Raw genomic sequence first — 25,411 nt, 5'->3', positions numbered from 1 at the left:
GAAATGGCCAGTCTACACTATGCTTATGAAAGGTAGGTTCTGGTCTGTCATTCTCAACCCTGAAAACGAATCTTGGATCCTTGTTGACTGTCCCTCTAAAGCCATCATTCTCATTGAGTCTCACAGTTTCTAATGAAAGGATATGGAAATAAGAGAGAGCAGAATCTTCGCTTTGTAGCCAGTCATGGCAGGACTTTTCTTAGGTTACTATGCTTATTTACCATCTACTAAAGTACGCTCACCCTACCCCACCCACCAAAAGTAGGCATCTTCATTTGGTTGCAACTGTGGAGATCTCATTCATTCCTCACCATTAACCGGATGTATGACCTTAGGCAAGCCACTTACCTTTCCTGGGCTTCAGTTTCCATATCTGTAAAACAAAGTGATTAGCCTAAGGATTTTAGAGATCCCGTCCAACTTTAATATTGTATGGTTCTAGAAAACTTCATAGGAGACATAATTTTGAAGTCTATGAAATCATAAAAACTATTTCTAAGAATATAGAATTGTTCCCTAAATTCCAGATTATTAATAAGGCGTCTGCCTCTTAGAGAAATAGTACAAAATATTTTATAATATCATACAGTGGGAAATAACTTATAAGTCATTTTTCTGAGGAGTTAATTCAGGCTTTAAATGAGCTGCAAAAATAGTTATTATTTATACTTAATTATTCATTAAGGGAGATCAAGGACATTTAGGGGCTCTTGCTAATCCTTTTAAAACAGCAACATAGACAGTTCTTATGGGATTTACCTCCAAATTTTTCTCTGGTACCACTGTCAAAAATAATGAATAAAAGTCAGAGCCACTCTTACATTTAAAAAAATTTCATTACTGCAGGAAACCAGGCACTGAGTATATAATTATTTTGTTTTTTAAAGGAAGTCAATATTCTGTTTATCAAAAACTGAATTTGTACAATTCAATTTCTGAAGTTTCCTGTATTTTAAGGTTCCCAAACTGCTCCAAAGCAATACCTCTTTTGAGATTTCAAGAGCTGCACCCTGTGAAATAGTCATCAGAAACACACCATGATCTGTTCCCACACAGGGATGGGGCGTCAGACACATCACGTTTGTGGACAATGCCAAGATCTCCTACTCCAATCCTGTGAGGCAGCCTCTCTATGAGTTTGAAGATTGCCTAGGAGGTGGTAAGCCCAAGGCTCTGGCTGCAGCAGACCGGCTCCAGAAAATATTCCCCGGAGTGGTATGTTGATGCTTTGGGGGAGCGTCAGAGACTTTCTCCCATATCTTTAAAAGTTTATGTCTTGGGCAATGAGGCCCTGTAGTACTGGTGAAAGAGATTCAAACATCTGTCACTGCCTACTAGGTACTCTTCATGTGGCTGGGCCTCTGTTTCCTCATCTGGGAGATAGGGATTAAAAAACATGACGAAACTCTCATATATTCTTGCAAAAATGAAATGAAGAATGTGAAGAAATGTTTTGTAAGTTGCAAAGCATTGTATGAGTTTAAGTTGAGGAATTTGAGGGTAAGTATATTTTTATATGCTGCCTGGTTCCAAAGAAATTTATAGCGGCTGGCATCTAAGATGTTATTTTTCCTCCATTACTGGAACATAGTAGTTACTTAGTATAGGTTTATGAAATTAAATTGAATGAAAGTCTTTGTGGAAGAAAGATTGTGCTGAAAGTTTTAGCATTTTGCTCTAGCTGCTTCTTGTTTCCAAGTTACATCATTTACTTTAGAAACACCAGATAATAAGAGAAAAGTCATTCAGCTCATTTGATTCAAAATCTTGGGAGTTTTTTTCTCCTAAAGTCAACCAGCAGAAGAGATTCTGCAGCTTGAATGCTTAATCAGTTTATCTGACAGGAGTTAGATCAGGTGTCTCCAAAGCATCTGCTTATACTTACAATGCCAGAAGGAGCTCTCAGCCCTGGCTAAAAAAAAAAAGGCCCACGTTCTCAAAGTTTCTCTCTTTAGGCACTTACTTTTAAATTCCTTCATTTTAGAAAGCTTTGCTTTAGAAGCAACATTAATGGTTCTGTCCATTTCACCAGTGTCGCTGAGGAACATCATTTATTGGGTTTAATTCAATGGTATTGATCAGCCACCCACTATGTACCCAGCTATGTGCTGGATGCCAGAAGAAATAAGAGAAAGTTGCAACCCTGTCATTAAGAAGGCATATTAGTTAGGTTTCTGCTGTGCAATATTGCATATCACACAATCCCAAAATCTCAGGGGCTTCTAATTGCAAACATTTATTTCATGCCCATCAGTGTGCAGGTTGGATGTGGTTCAGCTGCTAGGGCTAGGCTGAATTCCAGGTGTTGAGTCAAGTTCTGATCTGCTGTATATGTCATTTCAAAATTTAGGTTAAAGGAGAAGCAGTCATCTGTGTACTACTCTTGTTATGGTAGAAAGTATAAGCTTGAAAGGATTGGTGATTATCTGCCTCTTAAAGTCTTAGCTCAACAATGGCACAGTGCAATGTCTTCCATTTCTATTGCCAAAGCCAGTCACAGGGCCAAGCCCAAAGTCAATGGATCGGTCAGTATACTCTGCCTTCCTAGTACAAGATTCTGCAAAATCATGTTGCAAAGGGTGTGGATACATAATTCTACTAGAGGGTGGAAGTGCAGAGTTGGGAAGAATAATTCAGTGTATCACTGGAGAGTATTATGAACCTTGGGGCCCAGACAGACTGGGCTTTGAATCTGAGCTCTGCCACTTAGTAGTTACTTGAAATTTTTGCTTACCCAAATCCTAGCCATTGTCAATGACCCAATACAATTCCTTCTATTTATTTGTTGAGTTATTCTATTACATACACACTTATCAGATAATTTACTTAATGCCTACTATGTGCCAGGGACAGGGAATCTAGGCAGACATAGCTCCCTCTCGCCTGAATGGAACTCATAGTCTAGTGGGGGAGATGGTCATTAACAAATAGTTTGACAAATAATTATAATTGTAATATGTGCATGAAGCAGGAGCTCAGTCGCCATGAGAACATATAACAGGAAGGCCTAACCTAGACTGGGGCTGGGGGTGGGGTCATGGAAGTCTTCTTGAGGAAAGGAAACCCTGAAGGATGAGTGGGAGCTAGCTAGACTGAGGGTAGCAGAGCTGTCTCTGCAATCATCTGAGGTAGGAAGAAGCACGGTGCTTTTGTGGAGCTGAAAGAAAATCAGGGTGGCTGAAGCATAGTGGTCGAGGAAGACTGCTAAAGTGGGAGCAAGGGCCACCATGCTGGGTCTGAGGGATCAAGTCCAGCTCTTGTTGGAAACAGCCCACCAGGATCAAGCCTCTTCCTTAGCATGTACATCATGTTATTCTGTTTTCCCTGTTGGATTATTAAGTTCTTGAGGCCAGAGTCCAAGTCTCTTATACTTTTATCCATCATGCCTTATAAATAACAGTAGATGATATACAGAACCCATCAAAGCACTAGTGTAATTCATCAAATTCATGAAAAACACTTGTGAAACTATTTAACTTACTGGTTAGCCAGGCTTAAGGAATTTCTTTTTATATGTTTGATTTAATGTAGTTTTTTTCATGCAACAGATATTTACTCATCACCTTCCTTACACCAGGCCATGAAAAGGCTAGGCCTAAGTGAACAAGTCATGGCCCTGCCCTCATAGACTTATATTCTAGTTGAGGAGCTACATATTAAATAATTAAGTAAATATTTAATTATGATTGAAATTGTAAGTGCTAAGGAGGTAAGTCAAGAGTGCCAAGGAAATATAGAAGAATGGGACCTGCGCACGTCTGAGGGGCCAAGGAAAGCTTGTTTGAGAAAGTGACATTTGGACTGAGCTCTGAAGGAGGTAATTAGGAGACTGGTTTGGGGGAGGCAGGCAAGGAGCAGAGAGTAGTGGGAGAGGCCAGAGGCCAGGAAGAGCATTCCAGGGATGAAAAGTGGCCTCTCCAAGTTAAGAGGTATATTAAATGCAAACTTCCAAGATAACTAGTTACCTGGAAAAGTTAGAGAGATCCATTCTGTTAATGCAAGTTTATATCATTTATGCTATCTGTCACCTGTTCAGTTATTGAAAAACTCTAATCTCCAAGCTGGAAGTCTAGTGACATTTGACTTGGGAAAAAAAAGTAATGAGTGATAGACCCTTTAAAACATTTTAGGCCGGGCGCGGTGGCTCACGCCTGTAATCCTAGCACTCTGGGAGGCCGAGGTGGGCGGATCGTTTGAGCTCAGGAGTTCGAGACCAGCCTGAGCAAGAGCGAGACCCCATCTCTACTAAAAATAGAAAGAAATTATATGGACAGCTAAAAAATATATATAGAAAAAATTAGCCGGGCATGGTGGTGCATGCCTGTAGTCCCAGCCACTCGGGAGGCTGAGGCAGTGGGATCGCTTGAGCTCAGGAGTTTGAGGTTGCTGTGAGCTAGGCTGACGCCACGGCACTCACTCTAGCCTGGGCAACAGAGTGAGACTCTGTCTCAAAAAAAAAAAAAAAAAAAACATTTTAAATTGTAAAATAATACATTCACAGGAAAGTGCAAAGGAATGTACCAGAAGGTCATGAGCACCCTTCACCCAGCCTCCCCTGGGTGGTAGACCTTAGAGACAGGGTGGTTTCATTGGATGGCTGGCCTGGACAACCTTTAACACTCCCTCAGAACTAGAAAGTCTGGCTTCTCTAAAATATACTTGACCCAAACTATGTTCTGGCCCCAGGCCTCAATTAACTCAAAGACCAGTTCATAAGAAACTCTTGACTTTTGTCTGCATGGAATTCCTTGAGTAATTCCTACACACCAGGATATAGGTGTCACATTGACCCTTTCCAAGTGCCTTAAAAAATACTGTGGTAAAATTAAGTTAAAATAACTGTTCTGCTACAAATACCAGGCCTGATCTTGGGGTTGAGTTAATTGAATAAGAAAACAATTTGTCTTTCATAAATCAAATCTGACTATCTGAGATCACCATATTTTTTCAGACAAAGATTATAGAGCTACACTTGAGATTTTAAAACCCAACTCTGGACATCTACTTCCAACCTTGATGAGTAACTGATTCTGGACTAAGCTCTGCCACAATAAACAGTTATGCACTGAGGAAAACACATAAAATAACTCTTTTCAGGCAGTGAGTAGGAGGTGAAAGACTGGTCCTAGATAGAGAAAGAAGGAAGATTTGACCCAGCTCATTACATGGAGTCACTTTCTGGCTCATACCAGAGCCCATGGGAGCCCAAGGAGATATTTTTGGTCTTGATGAACTGAGGAAACAAAGTTCAAAGCAGCCGAGGTGGCTGGAATTTGAGGATATAGTACCAGACATGAGGGAGCTATGCAGAGGAGTTTTAGAAAACTGCCTTGGTGGCACCTTGAGTGTTTGACTCAATAGTGAGCGCACATACTCAAGGCATGACTCTGTAAGCCTGAGCAGAAAATACCACTGGGCAGCTGTGAACAAAATAGAGACTCCAGAGCTCCCACAAGGCTGGGAGACATTGGAGTCCCAACTATCCAGAGTGGAGAAAGCTCATTGAACACTCTGATCCCTTAAGTGACACCTAGAAAGGCCATGGAACTAAAGCTAAAAGCTAAAACTATAAAGCTTCTTAGAGAAAGTATCTTGGTGGTCTTGTGATAGGTAAAGATTTCTTAGGACTTAGTAAATACAGACCATTAATGAAAAATTTTATAACTTTATCAAAATTTAAAACTTCTACTTCTCAGAAAATGCCATTAAGAGACCAAACTGAGAAAACATTTGCAGTACTTATATTTGGCAAAAACCTTTTATCCAGAATACGTAAAGAACTCCTACCACTCAAAAATAAAACAAACCAGCTTTATTTTTTTTTAAGGGACAAAAGGCTTGGACAGGCATTTACTTCATAGTAAGGATCTATGAATGGCCAATAAACACACGAAAATACTCAGCGTCAGTAATCTTCAGGGAAATGTGAATTAAAACCATGGAGATATATCCTTACACACTCACTAAAATGGCTAAAATTAAGAAGACTGGCAATGCTAAATGTTGTCAGGCTGTGGAGCAACCAAAGCTCTCATACTTTGCTGGTAAAACAACCACTTTAGAAATCAGTTCTGGCTGTTTCTCATGAAATTAAACAGACACCTACCTAATGACCTGGAAAGTACACTTTTTGATATTTACCTAAGAGAAATGAAAACATATATACACTAAAAAACTTATGCAGAAATGTCCATAGGTAACTTTATTCATACGAGGCAAAATGTAGAAATAACCCAAATCACCATTAACAGGAGAATGAATAAACAAATTGTGGTACAGTCATACAACAAAAAGGAACGTACTGTCGATACCTAACAATATAGATGAACCTCAGAAGCACTATGCTGAGCAAAAGAAGCCAAACACAAACAAGAATACACTCTGGGATATCATTTACATGAGGTTCTAGAACAGGCAAAGCTAATCTGTGGCTTTATAAAGTCAGAAGAGTTGTTGTCCAGGGATACTGGGAATTGAGTACGAAGGGGCACAAGAGCATTTTCTGAGGTCGTAGACATATTCTGTATCTTTTTTTCTCCTTTTTTTATTCTGTCCTTTTGTTGGGTCAAATTAAGCCACAGGCTACACATTGATAGGTGTATACAATGGTTAATCTTCAGTTTGTCAAAATACGTTGAACTGTACATGTGAGAGCTGTGTATTATACTTTATGTTACACCTCACCCTGGCTACACCTTTGAATCATCGGGGGAGTTTTAGAAAATATTGATGCCTGGGCTCACTTTCAGAGATTCCAATTTAAATGTTCTGAGGAAAAGCCTAGGCATTAGGAATTTTTAAAACTCTCTAGATGGTTCTAATGTACAGACAAGGTGGAAAGCCGCTGTGTTGAAATTTGCTGAATTCCAGCCTCGAGGGTGTGGACCTAACTGATGGGCTCCTACAGCAGCTTACTGGCTGAAATTTTAGCACATAGAGATTCAGTTAGGTTAACAAAGTTTATGTGGGTAAGGATCAATTACTGTATTATTCGAAAGTCTAGAATTGGCATTGGATAATTATCCTTCCATCTTGGTGTCATTAAAATGTATACGTAATAGCTTTTTGGATCAAGCTACCACCATTTAAAATGCTTTGTCGGTTGTAACATGCCAGTAAGCTGTTACAGGTCTTATTACTGTAGTTGTTTTTATTATTGTTTATTATAGTATTTGGTACATGGTAGATGTACAATACTTAGTGAATTAACGAGATCCTGAGAGTTGTCTTTGTGATGCTGTTCTTGTTAAAAGGGACTGGGTTGAGAACCTTTCTTCTTTCTGAAGTCCTTTCTGCCTAGCACCCTTTCCTGCTTTGCTTATAACTTTCTTTTTCATTCTTTTTGAAATTGTTGCTATCTCTTTCTTGAATTCCAGGGATTAGGTTTAAGTTGATGATAAGGAGAAAATATCTACAATCTACAAATCAGATTTTCCATTGTAAAAAGACCTACTTTTCCTGCCCCCTGAGCTATTTTTCCAGTAGGTGAGGGGTTTGGGGAAATGAATGAAAAGCTGATGTTTTCATACACTCACCTGTGACCATTGCAGGGGCCAGCTAAGGGCGCAGTTTGTGATTCTAGAGCCCTTTTTTTCCTGTGGAAAGTCAGTGTCCCTGGCTTCATTAGCACCCACATGTGACTGACTGTTACTGTGCCGAGACCTTATGGAGTCATCAAGGGGCACATGTAAATTAGAGCTGTTCTAAAGCTCTTGGGGAAAATCCTAAGTCCGCACAGTTCAGGAGAACTCAGGTTGCTGGGCAGCTTCTACTTTTGGACAGAGAGTGAAGCCTCCCTTCTATACCACACTCTGCTATCACCCACCCAGCCTCTTCTCCCCTTCTCCCATATCAACACGCTCCTTAGTAGATATTTCTGGCTGTAAGTTAGCAAGTAAAGTTTTTTAAAAATGTGTATACTCCTGAGAGGATTAAGGCATGACTATCAGTCGTTCTAACCTTATGTGAATTTATTAAATTATTTTTGCTAGAACACCCCATTTGGAGATGTTATACACCAAGGAAATGGAGGGGAGGGGAGTTTGGGAGCAAGAAGAGAAAGCCTGGCTGGAAAGACTGTACTTGAGCAGGCAGAGGGTGTTGAGACAGGTTTCTTGGCCTCAGATGGTAGGAAAGGGCCATAGATACAGTTTCCTCTGGTGTCCTCCTTACCTCAGACGGGAAGTGCCCTCCTTTATTCTGGAACTGTGATGCGCATGTCTCTGCTTGCTGCCTTATCCTGCCTCAGGGGCCCTGGGTGACAGGTTGAGGTGGTCTAGGATGCACAGGTGAAGAAGGTGGAGGGCACAGGTAGGGTGAGGGAAAAGTAGCATAATTGCATACAGGGAAATTTCTGATACAAGTGACCATGTATACATGCTGGTAGCTGTGGGGAAGCGTGGGCTCTGAGATATTGCCTGTACCTGATACATAAGTATATCTGGGTGTTTCCATAGAATGCCAGAGGGTTCAACATGAGCATCCCCATGCCTGGACATCCAGTTAACTTCTCCAGTGTCACCCTAGAGCAAGCCCGCAGGGATGTGGAGCAACTAGAGCAGCTCATCGAAAGCCATGATGTCATTTTCCTGTTGATGGACACCAGGGAGAGCCGGTGGCTTCCTGCCGTCATTGCTGCAAGCAAGAGAAAGGTAGAGTAAGCTGGGTGAGGTGGCATGCACCTGCATCCCAGCTACTAAGAAGGATGAGGCGGCAGCATCGCTTGAGGCCAGCCTGGGCAACATAGTGAGACCCCATCTCTAAAAAAAGAAGTTAAAAAAAAAAGAGAGAGAGAAAGGTAGAGTGTTGGGGCACTCATCTCTTATTGTGACTTAATACACCGCCACTCCAGAGGGAGAAGTGCTCCCAACCCTTCCCCACCCCAGGAAAGAGATGTGACTTGTATGACCTCGTAGCGTAGTGCCAAAGGGCTTTCATTGCAGACTCTGTCTTTGCCTCACACACCATCACCCAATATAATAGGTATTGTCTACTGCTTAATTTTCATAACAATCCTTTGAGGTACTCTACACTGGAAGATGCACCATATTACATGAAAATGCAAGTTCCCAGAGAACAGAGACTTTGTCTTATTTACTCCTATTAATATTTGGGTAGTGACAACTTCCAAGGGCCAGCAGTATTGAACAGTTCACTAAATCATGGTACATATCTGTGATGGAATAGCATGCAGCCATTCACAGTTATGTTTTCAAAGGATTTTAATAATATGGAGTCTACCACATTATGTTAAATAAGCAAGACACAATATTGTATATATTTTATATCAATTAGGTTTATATATAAACATTTATATATGCTTGCCCCTCTGACCCCCTGTTCTATTGAGAGAGGAGAGGGAAAAAGGCAGGAAGAAGGAAGAAAGAGAGGGAGGGGATGGTAGGGAAAGGGGAAAATAGTAGGATGAAATGCCCTAAACTATTAATAGTAATTATTTGAGCTATGGGTAATGAGTGATTTTTATTTACATTTCTAATATGGTATTTTTTTATTTTTTAAACTTTCTCTGTGATCAGAAATTTGGAAGAACAAGTTAAATTACAACTAAGAAAAGTTTTTATAGTATAAATGAAAAAATCTGTCCCTTAAAAATCTATGTGGAGGATGAATTAGATGGTATGTGAATTATATCTCAGTAAAGCTGTTACAAAAACAAATCTATGTGAACATGACAGAATATAGCATAATGGTGGAAAGAATGGGTTTGAGAACTCTACAGACTTGGTTTTATATACCTACTTCTAACCAAATAGGTGACCCTGGGGAAGTTGTAGAGCTAACTTCTCTGACTTTCAGTATCCTCATCTATCAATGAGATGTGTTTGTTAGGAGTTTTAAATGAAAGTAAATGAGATAGTTTATGTCAATCTCATATTAAGTCTTTTGTACTTAATAAGTCCTCAGTGTTCAGTAGCTTTTATCATGATTAGCTTTTAGAATCTAATTACACTTATATGCAAAAAATAAATTTTAAAAAGTTTAGATTTTTAACTTTTTCACCAAATAAGGAATTAGCTATGACTTGAAATATATGTGTCCCTTAACTCTGTTAGTTTTGTTCCTTGAACCCTGTAGCTGGTCATCAATGCTGCCTTGGGATTTGACACATTTGTTGTCATGAGACATGGCCTGAAGAAACCAAAGCATCAGGGAGCTGGGGACTTGTGTCCAGGCCACCCTGTGGCATCTGCCGACATCCTGGGCTCATCACTTTTTGCCAACATCCCTGGCTACAAGCTTGGCTGCTATTTCTGCAACGATGTGGTGGCCCCAGGAGATGTAAGTAGATTTCTTTGTAGTTCCAAATATTTCCTATGACCATCTTGGGCACTGAGGCAGAGAGGCCAGCTCTTTCTTTGAGACTAAATACTGTCTTTTAACAAGGAGAAGAATTCTCCAATTTGGGGAGAATGGCATTATCCCACTGAGAGCGTCAATTGGCATTATCAACTGTACAGCTGTTTTTTGTTCACCAGTATAAATGCAGTTACAAACCATTTTTGTGGAAAACTCAGTTGAGGAAACCATAGCATAGACTGGTTCCTGATAGCACTCAGTATTGCTCCTGTGCTTGTCTTAATAAAAAGAGCATTAAAAATGAGGAATCTAGGGGATGGGTGTGGTGGCTCATGCCTGTAATCCTAGCACTTTGGGAAGCTGTGGCTGGAGGATTGCTTGAGGTCAGGAGTTCAAGACCAGCCTGAGCAACAGCAAGACATCATCTTTACTAAAAATAGAGAAAATTAGACCGGGCGCTGTGGCTCATGCCTGTAATCCTAGCACTCTGGGAGGCCGAGGTGGGTGGATTGTTTGAGCTCAGGAGTTCGAGAGCAGCCTGAGCAAGAGCGAGACCCTGTCTCTACTAAAAATAAAAAGAAATTATATGGACAACTAAAAATATATACAGAAAAGATTAGCCGGGCATGGTGGCGCATGCCTGTAGTCCCAGCTACTCAGGAGACTGAGGCAGAAGGATCACTTGAGCCCAGGTGTGTGAGGTTGCAGTCAGCTATGATGACATGCCATTGCACTATACCCCAAACTACAGATTGAGACCCTGTCACCAAAAAAAAAAAAAAAAAAAAGAGGAGTCTAAAGACCCAGATTCCATCCAGCCCTTTACACTGCCTCACAGGTAATTTTGAATAAGTCTCTTAGGTTCCCTGTGCCTCTGCAAAATGGGTGTGGGGCATAGGCTAACAGATTTAGCAAGTAAAAATACAGGATTCCCAGCTAACTTTGAATTTCAGATAAGTAACGAATAATTTTTTTAGTATAAATGTGTCCCATGCAATATTTGAGACCTCCTCATACTAAAAAATTATTTATTGTTTATCCGAAATACAAATTTAACTGCACATCTTGTATTTTATCTGACAACCCTACTAGGGGAGGGAAGAATATTTGCCCTGTCAACTCACTGTGCAAAGTGGGTCAAGTGTGAAAGTGCTTCAAACAGCAAGACCACACTGTACAAATATAAGATTCTGGAGCTCTCATGACACCACACAAGCTAGTCTGTAGGAATGTTTTTTTATTAACAGAACAGATAATTATTTCCAGTGAAGCAAAGCAGAAATGTTTTCTGTACGCTCCCTTCCATTTTTCCCTTCTTTTAAAACTTGTTTCTTATTAACTCAGACCTCTTTTGGATGACTGGCTTTTATGTTTTCTAAATATAATGGAAATTTAGGAGAAGATAACCATTCTCTTATGTGAAGAAGGGTGGCTTGATGATGTCCGTCATGGTGTTATCGTATACAACTGGTCTTGCTATTTAGTTATTGCCAACAAATTGGATTAAGGGTCCATTGCCATAAAGTCACATCTGTTCATAAGGTCAAAATTATCTCTAAAATATCTTAATTTGCCCACAGTTGGAGGGTTAGAATTTCTTTGGTTGAACCTGTGAAGGCTTGTGTTTGGAGCCATGTTGTAGAAAAAAATACTTATAGTTAAACCTTAGGATCATACTCAGAGTGAGGAGATGCCCATGTTGTTAGAGGCACGTCGGAACTGAGGACTGCAGGAATAGTAAATTACTGCTCCTATCTTACACTCTGAGACATTCTCAATGAGAATGGCAGGGTGAATCACCTGTACTATTCAAATTGTTATTCCTCTCTGTGTCTGTCTGTCTGTCTTGTAACTACCAAGCACAATGGAATTTGAGTCAGTTAATGGGGCACATCATGCAGCTGTGCTACGTGAGGCAGCTAAGCCCCCTTTTTGATTGATATCATTTGATATTTAATTTGTTTAAGCTGCTAATCCTTTTAAGCACATTACCTCATTTAGTTACCTAAATTGTATATTTTGTTTATCTTGATAATACCAAGAAATGATGTTATTTGAGGCTGGATGTTCTTTGCCAACAATGAGCATCTGGTTATATTTTAAAGCTTTATCATGGAGGAGTTTCATGCTTCAGACAGCTAGAGTTGAGTGGACTAGAACTTTCAGCACACTTGAGTGATTGTTTCTCTGCAGTCCACCAGAGACCGGACCTTGGACCAGCAATGCACCGTGAGTCGCCCAGGACTGGCCATGATTGCAGGAGCCCTGGCAGTGGAATTGATGGTTTCTGTTTTGCAGCATCCGGAAGGGTGAGTTTGGTGGTAGGAGATGGGTGTTTAAACAAAGAAAGCTTTTATAGGGACTTGTTCTTCAGCGTCTCCCTTGGCTTTTGCTCGGTCTGACTTTTCTGAGAATTTTATTGCTCTTTCTATCCTCAAAAAAACAAGACTGAAAAAACCAGGTCTGGTTCTTTGGCCTGAAAGAAGTTGTCTTGCAATCTTTGGGGCTACATGTCTGCATCCTTCTGGAGTTAAATTCTTCTAAAGTTATTTGGAAACTGATAATGAGGAAGAATAAAAATTTTGATAGGAACCTTAGGACCTTCATGCTTTTATTCTGTTAGTAAGTTTTGGTTTTCTTATCCCTGAACACTTGTAAGGGAATACAGAAATCATTGATGTTAGAAATTGTATTCAGCTATATGTATCAGAGATCCATCTTCAGTGATGTAGCCAAATGAGGCTATATCTTTCTTATGGAGCAAGAAGTTCAGAGGCAGGCAGTCCAGGGCTGGTACAAAGGCTCCATTATGATATCAGGATCTTGAGTTCCTTCCTTCTCACTTAGCCACTCTTAGCTTTCTTCCTTATGCCTGTCACTTTGTGGTCACAGGATGGCTGCTTTACCTTCAGTATTGCTTCTGTATTATAGTTTAGAAAAAAGGCATGACTAAAGAATAAAAGTTGCAGTCAGCTGAGTCTGCCCCTTTTTAAAGAGCTTTCCTGGAAAACTAACTCATTGATTTAATTCCTGTATCACATGGCCACTCCTAGCTGCAAGGAAGACTGCCAAGTGCAATTTTTTTTTTTCTTTTTTTTTGGCTGGGCACATTGCCTCTCTGAATAAAATTCTGATAAGGTAGAAAAGGAGAATGGATATTGGATGGGCAACCAGCAGTGTCTGCACACTCATTTTAAAATTTTCTTTATATTTTAAACCCCAGGCAATATTATTGTTACATAATTGGTATTTGTTTAGTTTTGCTAACACATTTTTTTCTTAAAATATTGCTTCTGCCCTATTCTCTCTTTTTCTTTTCCTTTTGAGACTCCAATTGCATGTCAGCTAGAATCAACCTATGTGTCCTCCATGCTTTTTTTCTATATTTTCAGTCATTTTGTCTTTCCTTGCTTCAGTCTGGCTGTTTGTTTTTGACTTAGCTTCCAGTTTACTAATTCTCTCTTCCTCTGTGTATAGTATGTGTTAAAACCATCCATCAAGTTTTTAATTTTATTATGTTTCAGGTCTAGAATTTCCAATTGATCTTATTCTCTGCTGAAATTGTGATTTTGATCTTTCTGATTCCTTGGAAACATTTAATCATGTTTTTGTTTTAAGTCTTTATTAGATATCTCCATTATCTGGATCTCCTGTGGGTCTGTTCTTATTGTCTATTGTTTCTCTTGGTTTTCGGTCACATATTGTTTCCTTATATAACTGGTTTTTAAAAAAACAAAAAACTTTTTATTATGGAAAATGTAAACATATATGAAAGAAGATATACCTATATCTATATCTCCCCTTGTGTACATTGCCCAACTTCAACAATTACCAACATATGGCCAATCATCATTTATTTATACTATCTATACTGCTATCCACATTTTTCCTCCTCTCACTGGCTTATTTTTAAAGCAAATCTAAGACATAGGATTTCATTCATAAAAATGTATCTTTTTAGTATATATTGCTACTATTTTTACATGTAAAAACAAACGCAATTCCTTAATATCATCAGATACCCAATTAGTATTTAAATTTCCCTGATAATTTGAATGTCTTCGATTATTTTTTATTGAGTCCTGAACATTATAAATGAAATATTATAGAGATGATGTGATTTACATTTTTTTTGGCTGACCACTAGGCTAAATGCACTAGCAGTCCTAGAAAAACTTTAACCCAGTTAGGGCTGGTCTATTTCTGGTTTACCCTACTCTGAGGAGGTGTGCCCTAGTGAGCCCAAGCTGAAGCTTGGGATGGCTTTCCTGGCTCCTCCTTATCAGCAGACCTCAATCTCCAGTCTTTTCCTCTAGCCCCATGAGTCTGCCGGTATTACTGTTCAACTTCTGATCCTATGGCTAGTGCTTTTGGAGGTCAGCAATCACTTTGTGGGGATAAGCCCCCCTGGCAGATGCCTGATTGACCTTTACGGGCCTCTCTCCTCTCATAGATCTTGGCTCTAGAATTCGTCACTATCTTGGTAGCTCTCTGATGCTTTCAAACATAGGTTTTTATACTCTGTCTAGTTTTTCTATTTATTCTCAATTGGAGGGTTGGTCCTGACCACCTAGTGCACCGTGCCACACCAATTTTTAAATATATTTTTTAAATTTATTACACTCTCATAATGTATTAGGCTTGCATGTGAGAAGAAAGAAATGAATGGGCTGGTGTTTTTTGTTTCAACTTGACCTTGGGCCTCTTAGTAGTCTGTATGTCTTTTACATTGTATATATGTTATATTCCATGTACAGAAATTAGCACAGTTGTGATCTGGACACCTTGTCTTCTCCAGACAAGAAGATCTTACTTTATGACTTATAAACAGTAGAATTAATTCTTTTTCCACTAAATAGAAGTGAGGCAAAAATTAATTTATTTTATTATTATTGTTTTAGCCCCATACCTTGAAGACAATAAAAATTCACTTTAAAAATAGTAATTTAAAAAAAGAAAAAAGGAAAGGAAAGAAGGAAAAGAGAAGAAAAATGCTAACAATTTAAGATTCTCTCAATATCTGGCCAAGACTGTGCTGTCAAGTGTCAGATAGTCAAGCCAGACTGAAGTCAAACAGATATTTACACCTAACTATATGACAAGTACACTATGGTTTATTTGGTTTTTCAAACATTTTTTAGAATGTTTACTTTGTGCAAGGCACTGCTCTAAGCACTTTACAAATATCGCCTCTTTTGCTCCTCATAGCAAACTGTTAGGAAAGAACTGTTATTATTAGTCCCACTTTTGATGGGGAAATTGAGGCATAGTGAGCATAAGTAAGAGGCTGAACACACACAGTAAGTGGAACAGCCAGGATTTATCCCAGCCAGTGTGGCTCCAAACGGTTTTTGGTCACTATGCTCTGCTGTTTGTAATATAGGCAGGAGAAGATCGAATTTTTGGAAGATTTATTTTTCCAATTCTCAGAAAGTCAACATGCGAATTAACATGAATATTCTATTTATCATGTGACTCAGAGCTTTTCTCCGCAATTGAAAAGATGGCCCCTGCGAGATTTTGGTAGTGTATGTAACTAGCACAGATCCTCCGGGGTTGAAAGAAAAGCAGCAGCATTTTTTTTTTTTTGTCTTCCTCTTATCTTTGTCATCCACCTTAGCTATCCCTGTTGTTTAAGTTTAGTGCCAACTCCTGATAACAAGTATTTGAGATAAAATCTTTGAGAACTGATTTTATTTTCCCTTGACCCTGTGTCTGCCACATTTTCCCTGGTCATAGATCAAAAACTAGGTCCTGTGCCACATCTCTTCGGTGACACAAGTAAGCATCACACTGTTGCTCGGGAAGGAGTGCGTTAGTTCTCCTGCCCAGTTATTCTTCACTTTTATTTCTGCATTTTGGTAACATTTATATCAACTAAACAAGTTAAGGTTAGAAAGTTTCCCACTTCAAACTTTCAATATAAAAATGTGCTGTGGTGTTTTACAAGACTATCTCAGAGTAAGGGAGTTGATGTTTGTTGGCTTATCATGTACCAAACATTGCTCTTGTCACTTTATCTAGTAAAGAGGATATTCTTCACTTATTCCTCACAACCTCCTTCTTCCTATTTTATAGATGATGGACCTGAAGCACAGAGAAGTTAAGCACCTTGCCTATGGTCACAAGCTCTTGTCTTTCTGGCTCCAATCCATGCATTTTTTTTATTACTCTTCTTGCCTTCCCTCCCAGGGCAATTAGTTTTTTGCTAGCTTGTGCTGCCCAGCAAGGGCATTTTAGTTATCCTTATAAACCTTACATGGACGTCTGCCAGATCATCTTCACGAGTTAAACATAAACTTTGATTCAGTGAACAGCTTTAATTGTTTCCTTTCCTCAGGGGCTATGCCATTGCCAGCAGCAGTGACGATCGCATGAATGAGCCTCCAACCTCTCTTGGGCTTGTGCCTCACCAGGTTAGTGATTTGGAAATGAAATCGCAATTCTCAACCTGATCCCTTTGGTGCAGGGGGAAAGCATGTGGGTTCACTTTGCTGTTGCATCAGCCCAGGCCACCTCATATCCACCCTACTTATCCTCCAGCTGGAATTTCAGTGGGGAAGCTTTATGACCACCTGGAAGGTATTTCTTGCTATGAAATAATGACGAGAAGACATCACGAACAAGCAGCACTGCCCAGAGTCTTTGATGTGTTCGTAAGCTGACTAGAGGCTTCATAATGGAGCAGAAAAAGAAGGAACAGCCTTTGGAATTAGACAGATAATGGTTTAAATCCCAGCCCTTCAGTTATTAAGATGGCCTTCCTTGGACAAGTCACTAAACTTCTCTGAGCCTTGGTTTTCTTATCCGTAAAATGCAGAAAGTAATACTGACCTCATCTGGTAGTTGCACAGATTAGGGACGATAGAAAGGGCTCAGCATCTGTGTATATCGTAGGCCCTCAATAAGTGATCCCTGCTATTTTTGTAGCTGTTGTTTGTTATTATTATTGACTCTCTACCCAAATAGAAAACTTTTATGGACAAGCGTGGGAAAACCATTAGAAGCATGCAGTGTCACCAAAAAGCAAGATGTCTTTTCAGAAAAACAATCACAAGGAAGGTCCATCCTTTAGGAACTGAAAAAGAAGAAAGCAGTGAGGTGAAAAATTAGAATCCATGTCACCTCTTCAGTAGTTTTCATTACTATATTTTCAGAATGTTGAAGAGGTTTTCCAGGCTGTTGGAAATCATTTTTCTAGATTCCCTACATCTATTCTGGCCTATAACATGAAGGTGGTCCCCAGTGAAGTGGTGATCATGCCCATCAGTCCCATCTGAGGATCTGCAAGGACAGACTCAAAGATAAATGCAGAGAGCATAGTGACTCCCACAGTTCACATTTGTCTCTCTCTCTCCTGTTGTCTAGGACAGCCCTATCATTTTTCAGTTGAGGATGAGAATCAGAAGAGAAGAAATGACTTGTCCACAGTCTCAGAAAGTTAGTGGATGAGCCACAATCCAAACCTAAACTTGATGCTCTGCCTAGTGTTCTTTCAAAGGTTATGTGATTAGAAGGAGCCCTGGCCTGCACATTGGGAGATGTAGCTTCCAGTCGCTACCCTAGCCCTCTTGCACTAAGCCACCCATCATAGAACTTGTGTTAGTTCACTTAACCTCCCCAAGTCTCAGTTTCCATATCATTAGAAGCAGGTGCTTTACCTGGCGTCCAGGGTTACATCTGACAAAGTCTTGTAAACCACAAAGCACTGTGAAAATGTGACTTTTCCCTCCTGCCTCACACAAAGTAGCATTTGTTTGACGTGAATGTGTTAATCTTCTCTACAGAGACGTTTCAAGTAGAATCCAGCGGACACTGTAATAACCATCTATCATAAGGAAGCTGACCTCCAGGGCTGACCTCTGCTATTTATGCTTTTGTGTTTCATTCGAATCAGTTTGCAGGTCACCCTGCCTTTCTCTTGACCTTGAGATGTGCCTTCCTCTCCTTTACAAATTTTATACTGAGAAGGACCTTAATTAAATTTTCAGTCATGCCTCTGCACTGGTTTCCTTCTTTAAGTCTTTTATGTTAAATTATTGCAGTTGTAATTTTCTCAGCGCTGAGGCCAGAGGGCAAAACAGTCTCTTTATAGAAGGGGGCCAGTGTCAAAATGCATGTGCTCTTGTTTTTAAAGTACTATGGCAACAAATCCCTCTTGGTGTTATTTATCCCCATTGAGGCTCGCAATTGTTTGTCATTCACCAACTCTTCTAGTTTTTTCTCCTCGTTTTCAAATGTCTCAGGGATTATTTTGGTTGTTGGCCATCTCTTCATTTGGCCTTTTCAAAGACTGAAGAATAACGCAGCCATATATGGGAAAAGCCCAGTGTGTGTGTGTGATTACTTGCTTACATTATTTCAAGTTTCAAGCCTTTATTTTTAGCTACTTTCTAAAAAAGAAAGCAGAGAAAGAACTTTAAAAATTAATCAGGGTTGTGTGGTCCCCATTTATAGGCTTTAAACAACCTTTTTTTTTTGTTGTTAAGTGGAGTGAGTCCATTTATGCAACTGTGTTTGGATTAGGGGAACAGCGTTTCCACAAAAACACTGGGCTGTGTTGCAATGCCCTGTTGCAGACTCAGCACTTCCCTCCTCTTCTTCCTGGCTGTCTGAGACAAATGATTTCCTGTTGGGGAGGAACTTGGTCAACCCCTTTGTGTACTTTGTATGCAAAGAATGACCAGTGTTTACTGGGCTCATTTTTCTCCATTCCCCAAAGGAGAATGTTTATTAATTGGCCCCTGTGGAATGAGATGTAGTAGAAAAGTGATAGCCCTTGGACTGAGAATCACTAGGCCCCCCACCAGCAGCTCATTGTGTAATTTGGAGAAAGTTTCTTAACTTTTCCTGCACTCTCTGGGTCTCTGCTCTCCTCTGGGTCAGACCTGGGAGGCCTGAGTATTACTTACTTGTTCTGTCTGTGGGACTGTAGGCAGAATTTGGCCCATCCAAAGATTGGCCAACTACAGAAAAAGGCTTGATTAGGCCCTGAAGTTCAAGGAAATTCTGCCTGAAAAAACCTCTTATTGAATTTGAAAACTGAAAAAACATTTAAGGTGAAAAAATAGGCTTATGGGTTTCTTGGTTTTTTTGGCTTTTTAAGTGTCTGACTCAATGTACATGAATTAGATTTTGCAAGCAGGTAGCAATAAGTATAAGCTATAATACTTTCTATAAAGAGAATGATTTTTCAAAAATCATTTTGTCAATACATAAAATACATATGAATAATCATGAAAATTATTAAATGTATAATGTGATGAATTATCACAAAATGAACACAGTCCTATACCCAGCACACAGATCAAAATAAAATGTTAACAAAGATCCCCAAAGCCCCCCCTTATGCTTATTCCGATTATTATTGCCTCCTTCCTACAGAGAGCTATGCACCTCTTGACTCCCAACACTGTGGGAGATGATTCTGAACTTCTGTAAATAGAAATCATATAGTATATACTCTTTGGGGTCTGTCTGCTTTTGCAGAGAGAACTTTTTCATTATAAATCTTAGCATGGTAGTGTTGTTCCTTTTGCGTCCCATCAACTGAATTCTTTTATTCAGAAAGAAAGAAAGTTGTCTTTTCCTGGGCTGGTGGCTAAACTCTGCATGGCCAGGCCCTTTTTCTGGTTCTTTCGTGGGAGGAACAGTTCAGGAGTTACAAAATGTACAGGCCACTTGATATCTCTAGGAAGTTGGTTTGCCAGCCGGTGAGAGATCCTGAATGTAACAGAAACTAACAGCCTGCTGATCCTTTGGGTAGACACACTCAGAGAATGATAAAAACAAGGTAGTGCTACGACAGTTGTCCAAACACCAAGGTCATTGATGTAGCTAGCAGTCCTGCTTTTATCCCAGTTGTGGATGAAACAGTTCACATTTTTTGTCTTTGGGTGAACGTACTATTGGTTAAAGTACTGATGAAAAAGACCCTGAATCTCCATGCCCTCCTGGGTTTGGACTGACCAACCCCATGGTTCTCTCAGGCTCTTGAATTCTTTCTTTTAGTTAGTTTCAGAAAAAGAGAATAAAGCCAAAACGAGGGCAGGACGCTGGGAAGGATCTGGCCCGGGAAACCTCTCATTGAGACAAATGCTGAGTTAGAGCTGGAGTCTCTAGCCATGTCTGTGCTGCTGTTTATTTGGCCTATCTGCACAGGCTGTGCTTCCCAAATCCTCAGGCCTTTAGCTTTTAACAACAACTCTCTACTGTGCTCAGAAATATTTATCTCAGTGTGCCCCTAGCAATGTGGACAGATTGACTACTGAAGGGGGAAGTTTTAGAAGATGAGCAGTAAGCGCATATTTCCTGAGATGTAGCCCAGGAAAAGGAATCTCCTTTTCCCTCTAGTTCTGTACTCGTCAGGTTGGCGATGATGGAAATGGCAGGAGAAATGGGCCACATGTTTCACCATATCAGCTGTTCATCCTATCTCCCTTCCTCCATCCAACCATCCCTTCCCAGACACTGACCCTGCACCAAGCACTATTAAGTTCAGACAAGTTAAGTAACCAGCACATGGTCACTCTGTGTTGAGTTCCATTTGCTTTGGGGGTCATCTAAGGTGGTAGATATACCCCAAGCCATTTGGATATAGTAGAATCTCGTTCCAGTGGGGAGGCCCCGGGATATGAGGAAAAATCTGGGTATAAGATCTGACAATGTCTTGGCTTCCTCTGTGAGGGCCTAGAAGAAGAGAGGGGATTCCCCTTCCCTAGAGGATAAATTAGAGAGAATGTCAGAGTTCAAAAGCATCTCAGCCTTTATCTCTTGTCCCAAGAGGAGTTGGGCCTAACTTTATAAGTTTAAGGATGTCACTTTGCCCCTTGAGTTTTCTCACCCAGTGTGGCTGTCTTGTTTGGGAGGTCCCATGTGGGAGGCAGCCTGAAGGCTTTGTGATCTACAGATCTGTTTAGAATCCCAGCTTTTCCTCTTAATTTCACATTCATTATCTCATTTCACAAAACGATTTGAAGCAGCTCTTGACACTTGTCACTGTGTGACCTTGGGCAGGTTCTTATCCTCTCTTAACCTCATGTTTTATATCTGTAAAACAGGGATAATATAATCCTATACTGATTAACACATTAACTGCCATGTGAGTTGTATTTGACTCATGCTAGTTTTGAGCCTAGGGCCTCGTGAAGCAAAACCTAGGCAAAACCCTGCAGTTGATTCGTGAAAATCTTGTTGATGTTCTTATTGTTACAATTAATATTGATGTGTTAATTCTAAAAATGTGGATTAAATGAATAGAAGTCAGTAAATTTTGTTTTTCTATTTATGTTTACCTTTAAATTACACTTAACCCAGACAAGAAAAACACTTTACCCGAATGAACTATTTTTCAAGTTTTTACATTACTTTTTATATTACTAATTTTCAAGTTTTTATATTACTTTTTTATTGAAAAAACACAGAAAACAATAAAAATAACAAATTTTTCATTAAATTAGAAAGGATCATTTTGTTTTCGAAGTTTTAATTCTATTTTCGTAATAAAACATCATGGCCCCAAGGAAAAAAATTGTTTTTTTCTAGTGTGGCAGTCAATATGTTAAATTACATGTACTAAGCACTAGCACGGTTCTGGGCACATAAGAAACACTTGTAAATGTTTTTTATCTTTCTCTTTCACTTTTAATTAAAATAGAAGCTTATCTGCTCTCTTTAAAAGGAAGTTACAAACACTCTCATGAAACTCTGGAAGCAATGCGTGAATAGGGAATGGCTGGGAGGATTAGCTATATTTTTAGCAATATCCATCCTGCAGTATTTTTCTAAGGATAAAGCTGGCTCATTTCCAGCTTAGTTCTCCTGCCCCTTGGTAACTCTAGTTCAATAATGAGAGGCGGGCCAGGTGGGAGCTGAAGCTGTTATCTGAAACAAAAACCACTGTGGTGTGCCTAGGGTTTTGCAATTGCTAAACTCTCCATTTGGCATAGAATTTGATTAAGACTCTTTTCAACGTCCAAGATCGATTTGGAGTTAGTTTTTATTTATCCAAACTCCAAGCTTTAGAAATATTGCCAGGCCTGCTGGAAGCTGGTGTGAAGTTAAAGCAGCAGGTTCCAGTTGCGGCTGCAACTGTGCCTTCCCAGAATGGCTGTTTGTTTCTGGGCATGGGATCTTAGCTTCCCTTAGAGGTTTGGCTCCCAAGCTGATTTTACTCAGCTTAGGTGAAAAATTAGGTGTGGGTGGCCCAGAAAGAGGCTCCTTTCTATTCTGATCTGTTTCTTTTGTAACCAGCTGGGCATAATTTTCAGTTGATTAAGGATAATTGAATCCACATGATTCAATTGTTAAACCATCTAGGTGTTGAATTTTTGTTTTGGAGGGTGTTTTTAAAAAACTTTAAATTCCTCTGGCATTCTCTTTATTTCTTCCTTTTTTTTTATCTCTTTATTTTTCAGCTTTCTTCCCAGGCTTTAGAGCCAGGAAGAACAGAATTCAGATTCCTGGTTTTGCCACTTGGTAGTTGTGGACCCTTGGGCAAGACATATCACTTCTCTTGAGCCCTAGGAGAAAGTCCACAGAATGGTATCAAGGCCACAAGGAGATGCAGTGCTCCAGAGCGGTGGACACTGGCATGGCACTCAGTAGATGTCAGTGCCTCCCTCCCGTAGAGCATCATTTTCCACATTATTCCAGGACGACACGCCTTCCTGCACAGTGTCCAAGGTTAGCAGGGAGCAGTTGTTTAAGTGGAAGGGAAGAGGGAGAGGAGTGAGTGCTTTAGTAGGGGCTTAGGAGAGGCAGAGACAATGGGTGAGAATTTGAGGAACTGAAAGGCCAGTTTACCTGTGAGACAGTGAGTTATGGCAGCACAGTGGAGGAGGCAGGAAAGCTTAGGCCATTTTAAAGATTTGGACCTTTGGGGCCAGCACGGTGGCTCACGCCTGTAATCCTAGCACTCTGGGAGGCCAAGGAGGGCGGATCGTTTGAGCTCAAGAGTTCGAGACCAGCCTGAGCAAGAGCGAGACCCCGTCTCTACTAAAAAATAGAAAGAAATTAGCTGGATAACTAAAAATATATATAGAAAAAATTAGCTGGGCATGGTGGCACATGCCTGTAGTCCCAGCTACTTGGGAGGCTGAGGCAGTAGAATTGCTTGAGCCCAGGAGTTTGAGGTCGCTGTGAGCTAGGCTGATGCCACGGCACTCTAGCCAGGGTGACAGAGCGGGACTCTGCCTCAGAAAAAAAAAAAAAAAAGTTAACCCAGGGGCACGGGGAAGCCATTGAAAGCTGAGGCATGATATGATAAGATTTGGCTGTTGCATGGAGCATAACTCTGGGTATAAAATTGGAGTCATTTAGGATTCAATTGGAAGACAACCTAATCCAGAGATTCCGATACCTGGCCTTCCATCGAAATCACCTCAGGAGCCAGTTCGTATTAATAATACACATCTCCCAGCCCATCCCAGAGCCACTGAGTGAAAACCTCCAGGGACATTAGGTATTTGAGAACCATTACTTTAGTCTATGAAAAAAAGCTGCTTGGTGGCATCGTATGGGACAAAGTACTTAACTCCTCAAGGCAACATAGACCTAATTCTGCTCTTTGAACAAATCTTTGAATTTTGTGTTCCCACCAACACTAGCTGTGTTTCTAACAGGACCGTTGACAACTTGTCCCCAGCACACACCTCCAGCCCAAACAGGTGTTTCTGCCTGAGAGCCTTTGGGTGCTAATTAGACACACACAGGTGTGCCTAATGAATTCCGGCTGCTCTGCTGCTGGGAACGGCCTGGGAGCAAGGCCAAATGACCATTTAAAGGTCGCATTCTGATGCTTTCTGCGTTCTGTGTGCCGCGTTTTCTCTCCCCATGGTGAGGGCATTGTGTCCTGTCTTCTAAGGCCCCATTAGCCAAGCTCGACTATAACCAAGTGCCTCAGGTACGACAACAGGGATTTGCACTCAAGCTGCTTTGCCCTTTGGGCTGGGGGGGTGGGGGGGGTGATGAGTGGGACTAGAGCCAAGAATATTTACCCCTCTCTATCATTGGGGGGTAAATATTTAGGAGGTAACAAAGATACACATATTGTAGAGCTAGTTTATGCATACAGTGCTCTTTTTCCTAGAAGCCTCCATAGGATGCTCATGTTGGCAATTATTTTGGGATAGAGGGATTGGGGCCTGTAGGTGTTACTGAAAGTTCAGTATGTGTTCCCAAGGCCGAATCAGTGAGAATGAACAAGGACAAGTAGTTTGAGGCAAAGGAAAGAAAAGTTTATTAATTTGCCGGCAAATGAGGAGGGGGGCAGATGAGTGTCTCTGAAGACTGCCATCCTGCCTTTAAGCAGAAATACAGGGCTTTTTAAAGGGGGGATTTCAGTGGTTTGAGTCTTTGTGACCAGTGTCACATAGAGTGGTTTGGGGCTATTCAACTATAGTTGGTGGTTTTGGTAGACCTTATCTCTGGTGAGGAAGATCTCATGACCTTTGTCTGGACAATTCTGTTGAGCCATCTCCTGTGGTTTAAGATACTAGAAAACAAACAGCAAAGTATATTTTCCTGCCCCTTTGATTCTTGTCCTCGGGCAGGAATGCAGGTTTTAATTCCCAAAAAGGGTGGGGGTTTTTAAAGAGACAAATTGTAAAACATTTTGCCCTTTTTCAGACTTTTACCTCTATTACATAGGGACTTATACTTTGCATTTTGTACCTTTTCGCACCACTTTGAAAAAGTTAATCAAGACTGTAAATAATTTTTAATCACCGTTTTCAAGGTGTGATTTATATATAGTAAAATGCACCCATTTTAATACGTGGGGTTTTTTTTTTGTTTGTTTTTATTTTTGTTAAGAGATAAGGTCTGGCTCTGTTGCCCAGGCTGGAGTACAGTGGCACCATCACAGCTCACTGCAGCCTCCAACTTCCTGGCTCAAGCAATCCTGCCTCGGCCTCCCAAGTAGCTGGTACTACAGGTGCAAGCCACTATGCCTGGCTATTTTTTTTACTTTTTGTAGAAACAGGGTCTTGCTTTGTTACCCAGGCTGGTCTGGAACTCCTGGCCTCAGGTGATCCTCCTGCCTTGGCGTCCTAGAGTGCTGGGATTACAGGTTTGAGCCACTGTGCCCAGCCCG

General features: G+C 40.4%; 1 protein-coding gene across 2 annotated transcripts in view; it reads left to right on the top strand.

The window, feature by feature from the left end:
* ATG7 (autophagy related 7) overlaps positions 1 to 25,411 on the top strand; it is a 236,153-nt gene that overhangs the window by 57,512 nt on the left and 153,230 nt on the right. For both annotated transcript variants that reach the window (XM_069484422.1, XM_069484423.1), the window contains exons 12-16: positions 1,057 to 1,215; positions 8,457 to 8,651; positions 10,096 to 10,299; positions 12,511 to 12,626; positions 16,658 to 16,733. In XM_069484422.1, coding sequence (XP_069340523.1) covers positions 1,057 to 1,215; positions 8,457 to 8,651; positions 10,096 to 10,299; positions 12,511 to 12,626; positions 16,658 to 16,733 — 750 coding nt within the window. The remainder of the gene's footprint in view (positions 1 to 1,056; positions 1,216 to 8,456; positions 8,652 to 10,095; positions 10,300 to 12,510; positions 12,627 to 16,657; positions 16,734 to 25,411) is intronic.

Source organism: Eulemur rufifrons, chromosome 10 (assembly GCF_041146395.1).
Source record: "Eulemur rufifrons isolate Redbay chromosome 10, OSU_ERuf_1, whole genome shotgun sequence".
Lineage (NCBI taxonomy): Eukaryota > Metazoa > Chordata > Mammalia > Primates > Lemuridae > Eulemur > Eulemur rufifrons.
Note: the sequence above shows the minus strand (reverse complement) of the source record. Positions and strands in the feature narration are given on the sequence as shown.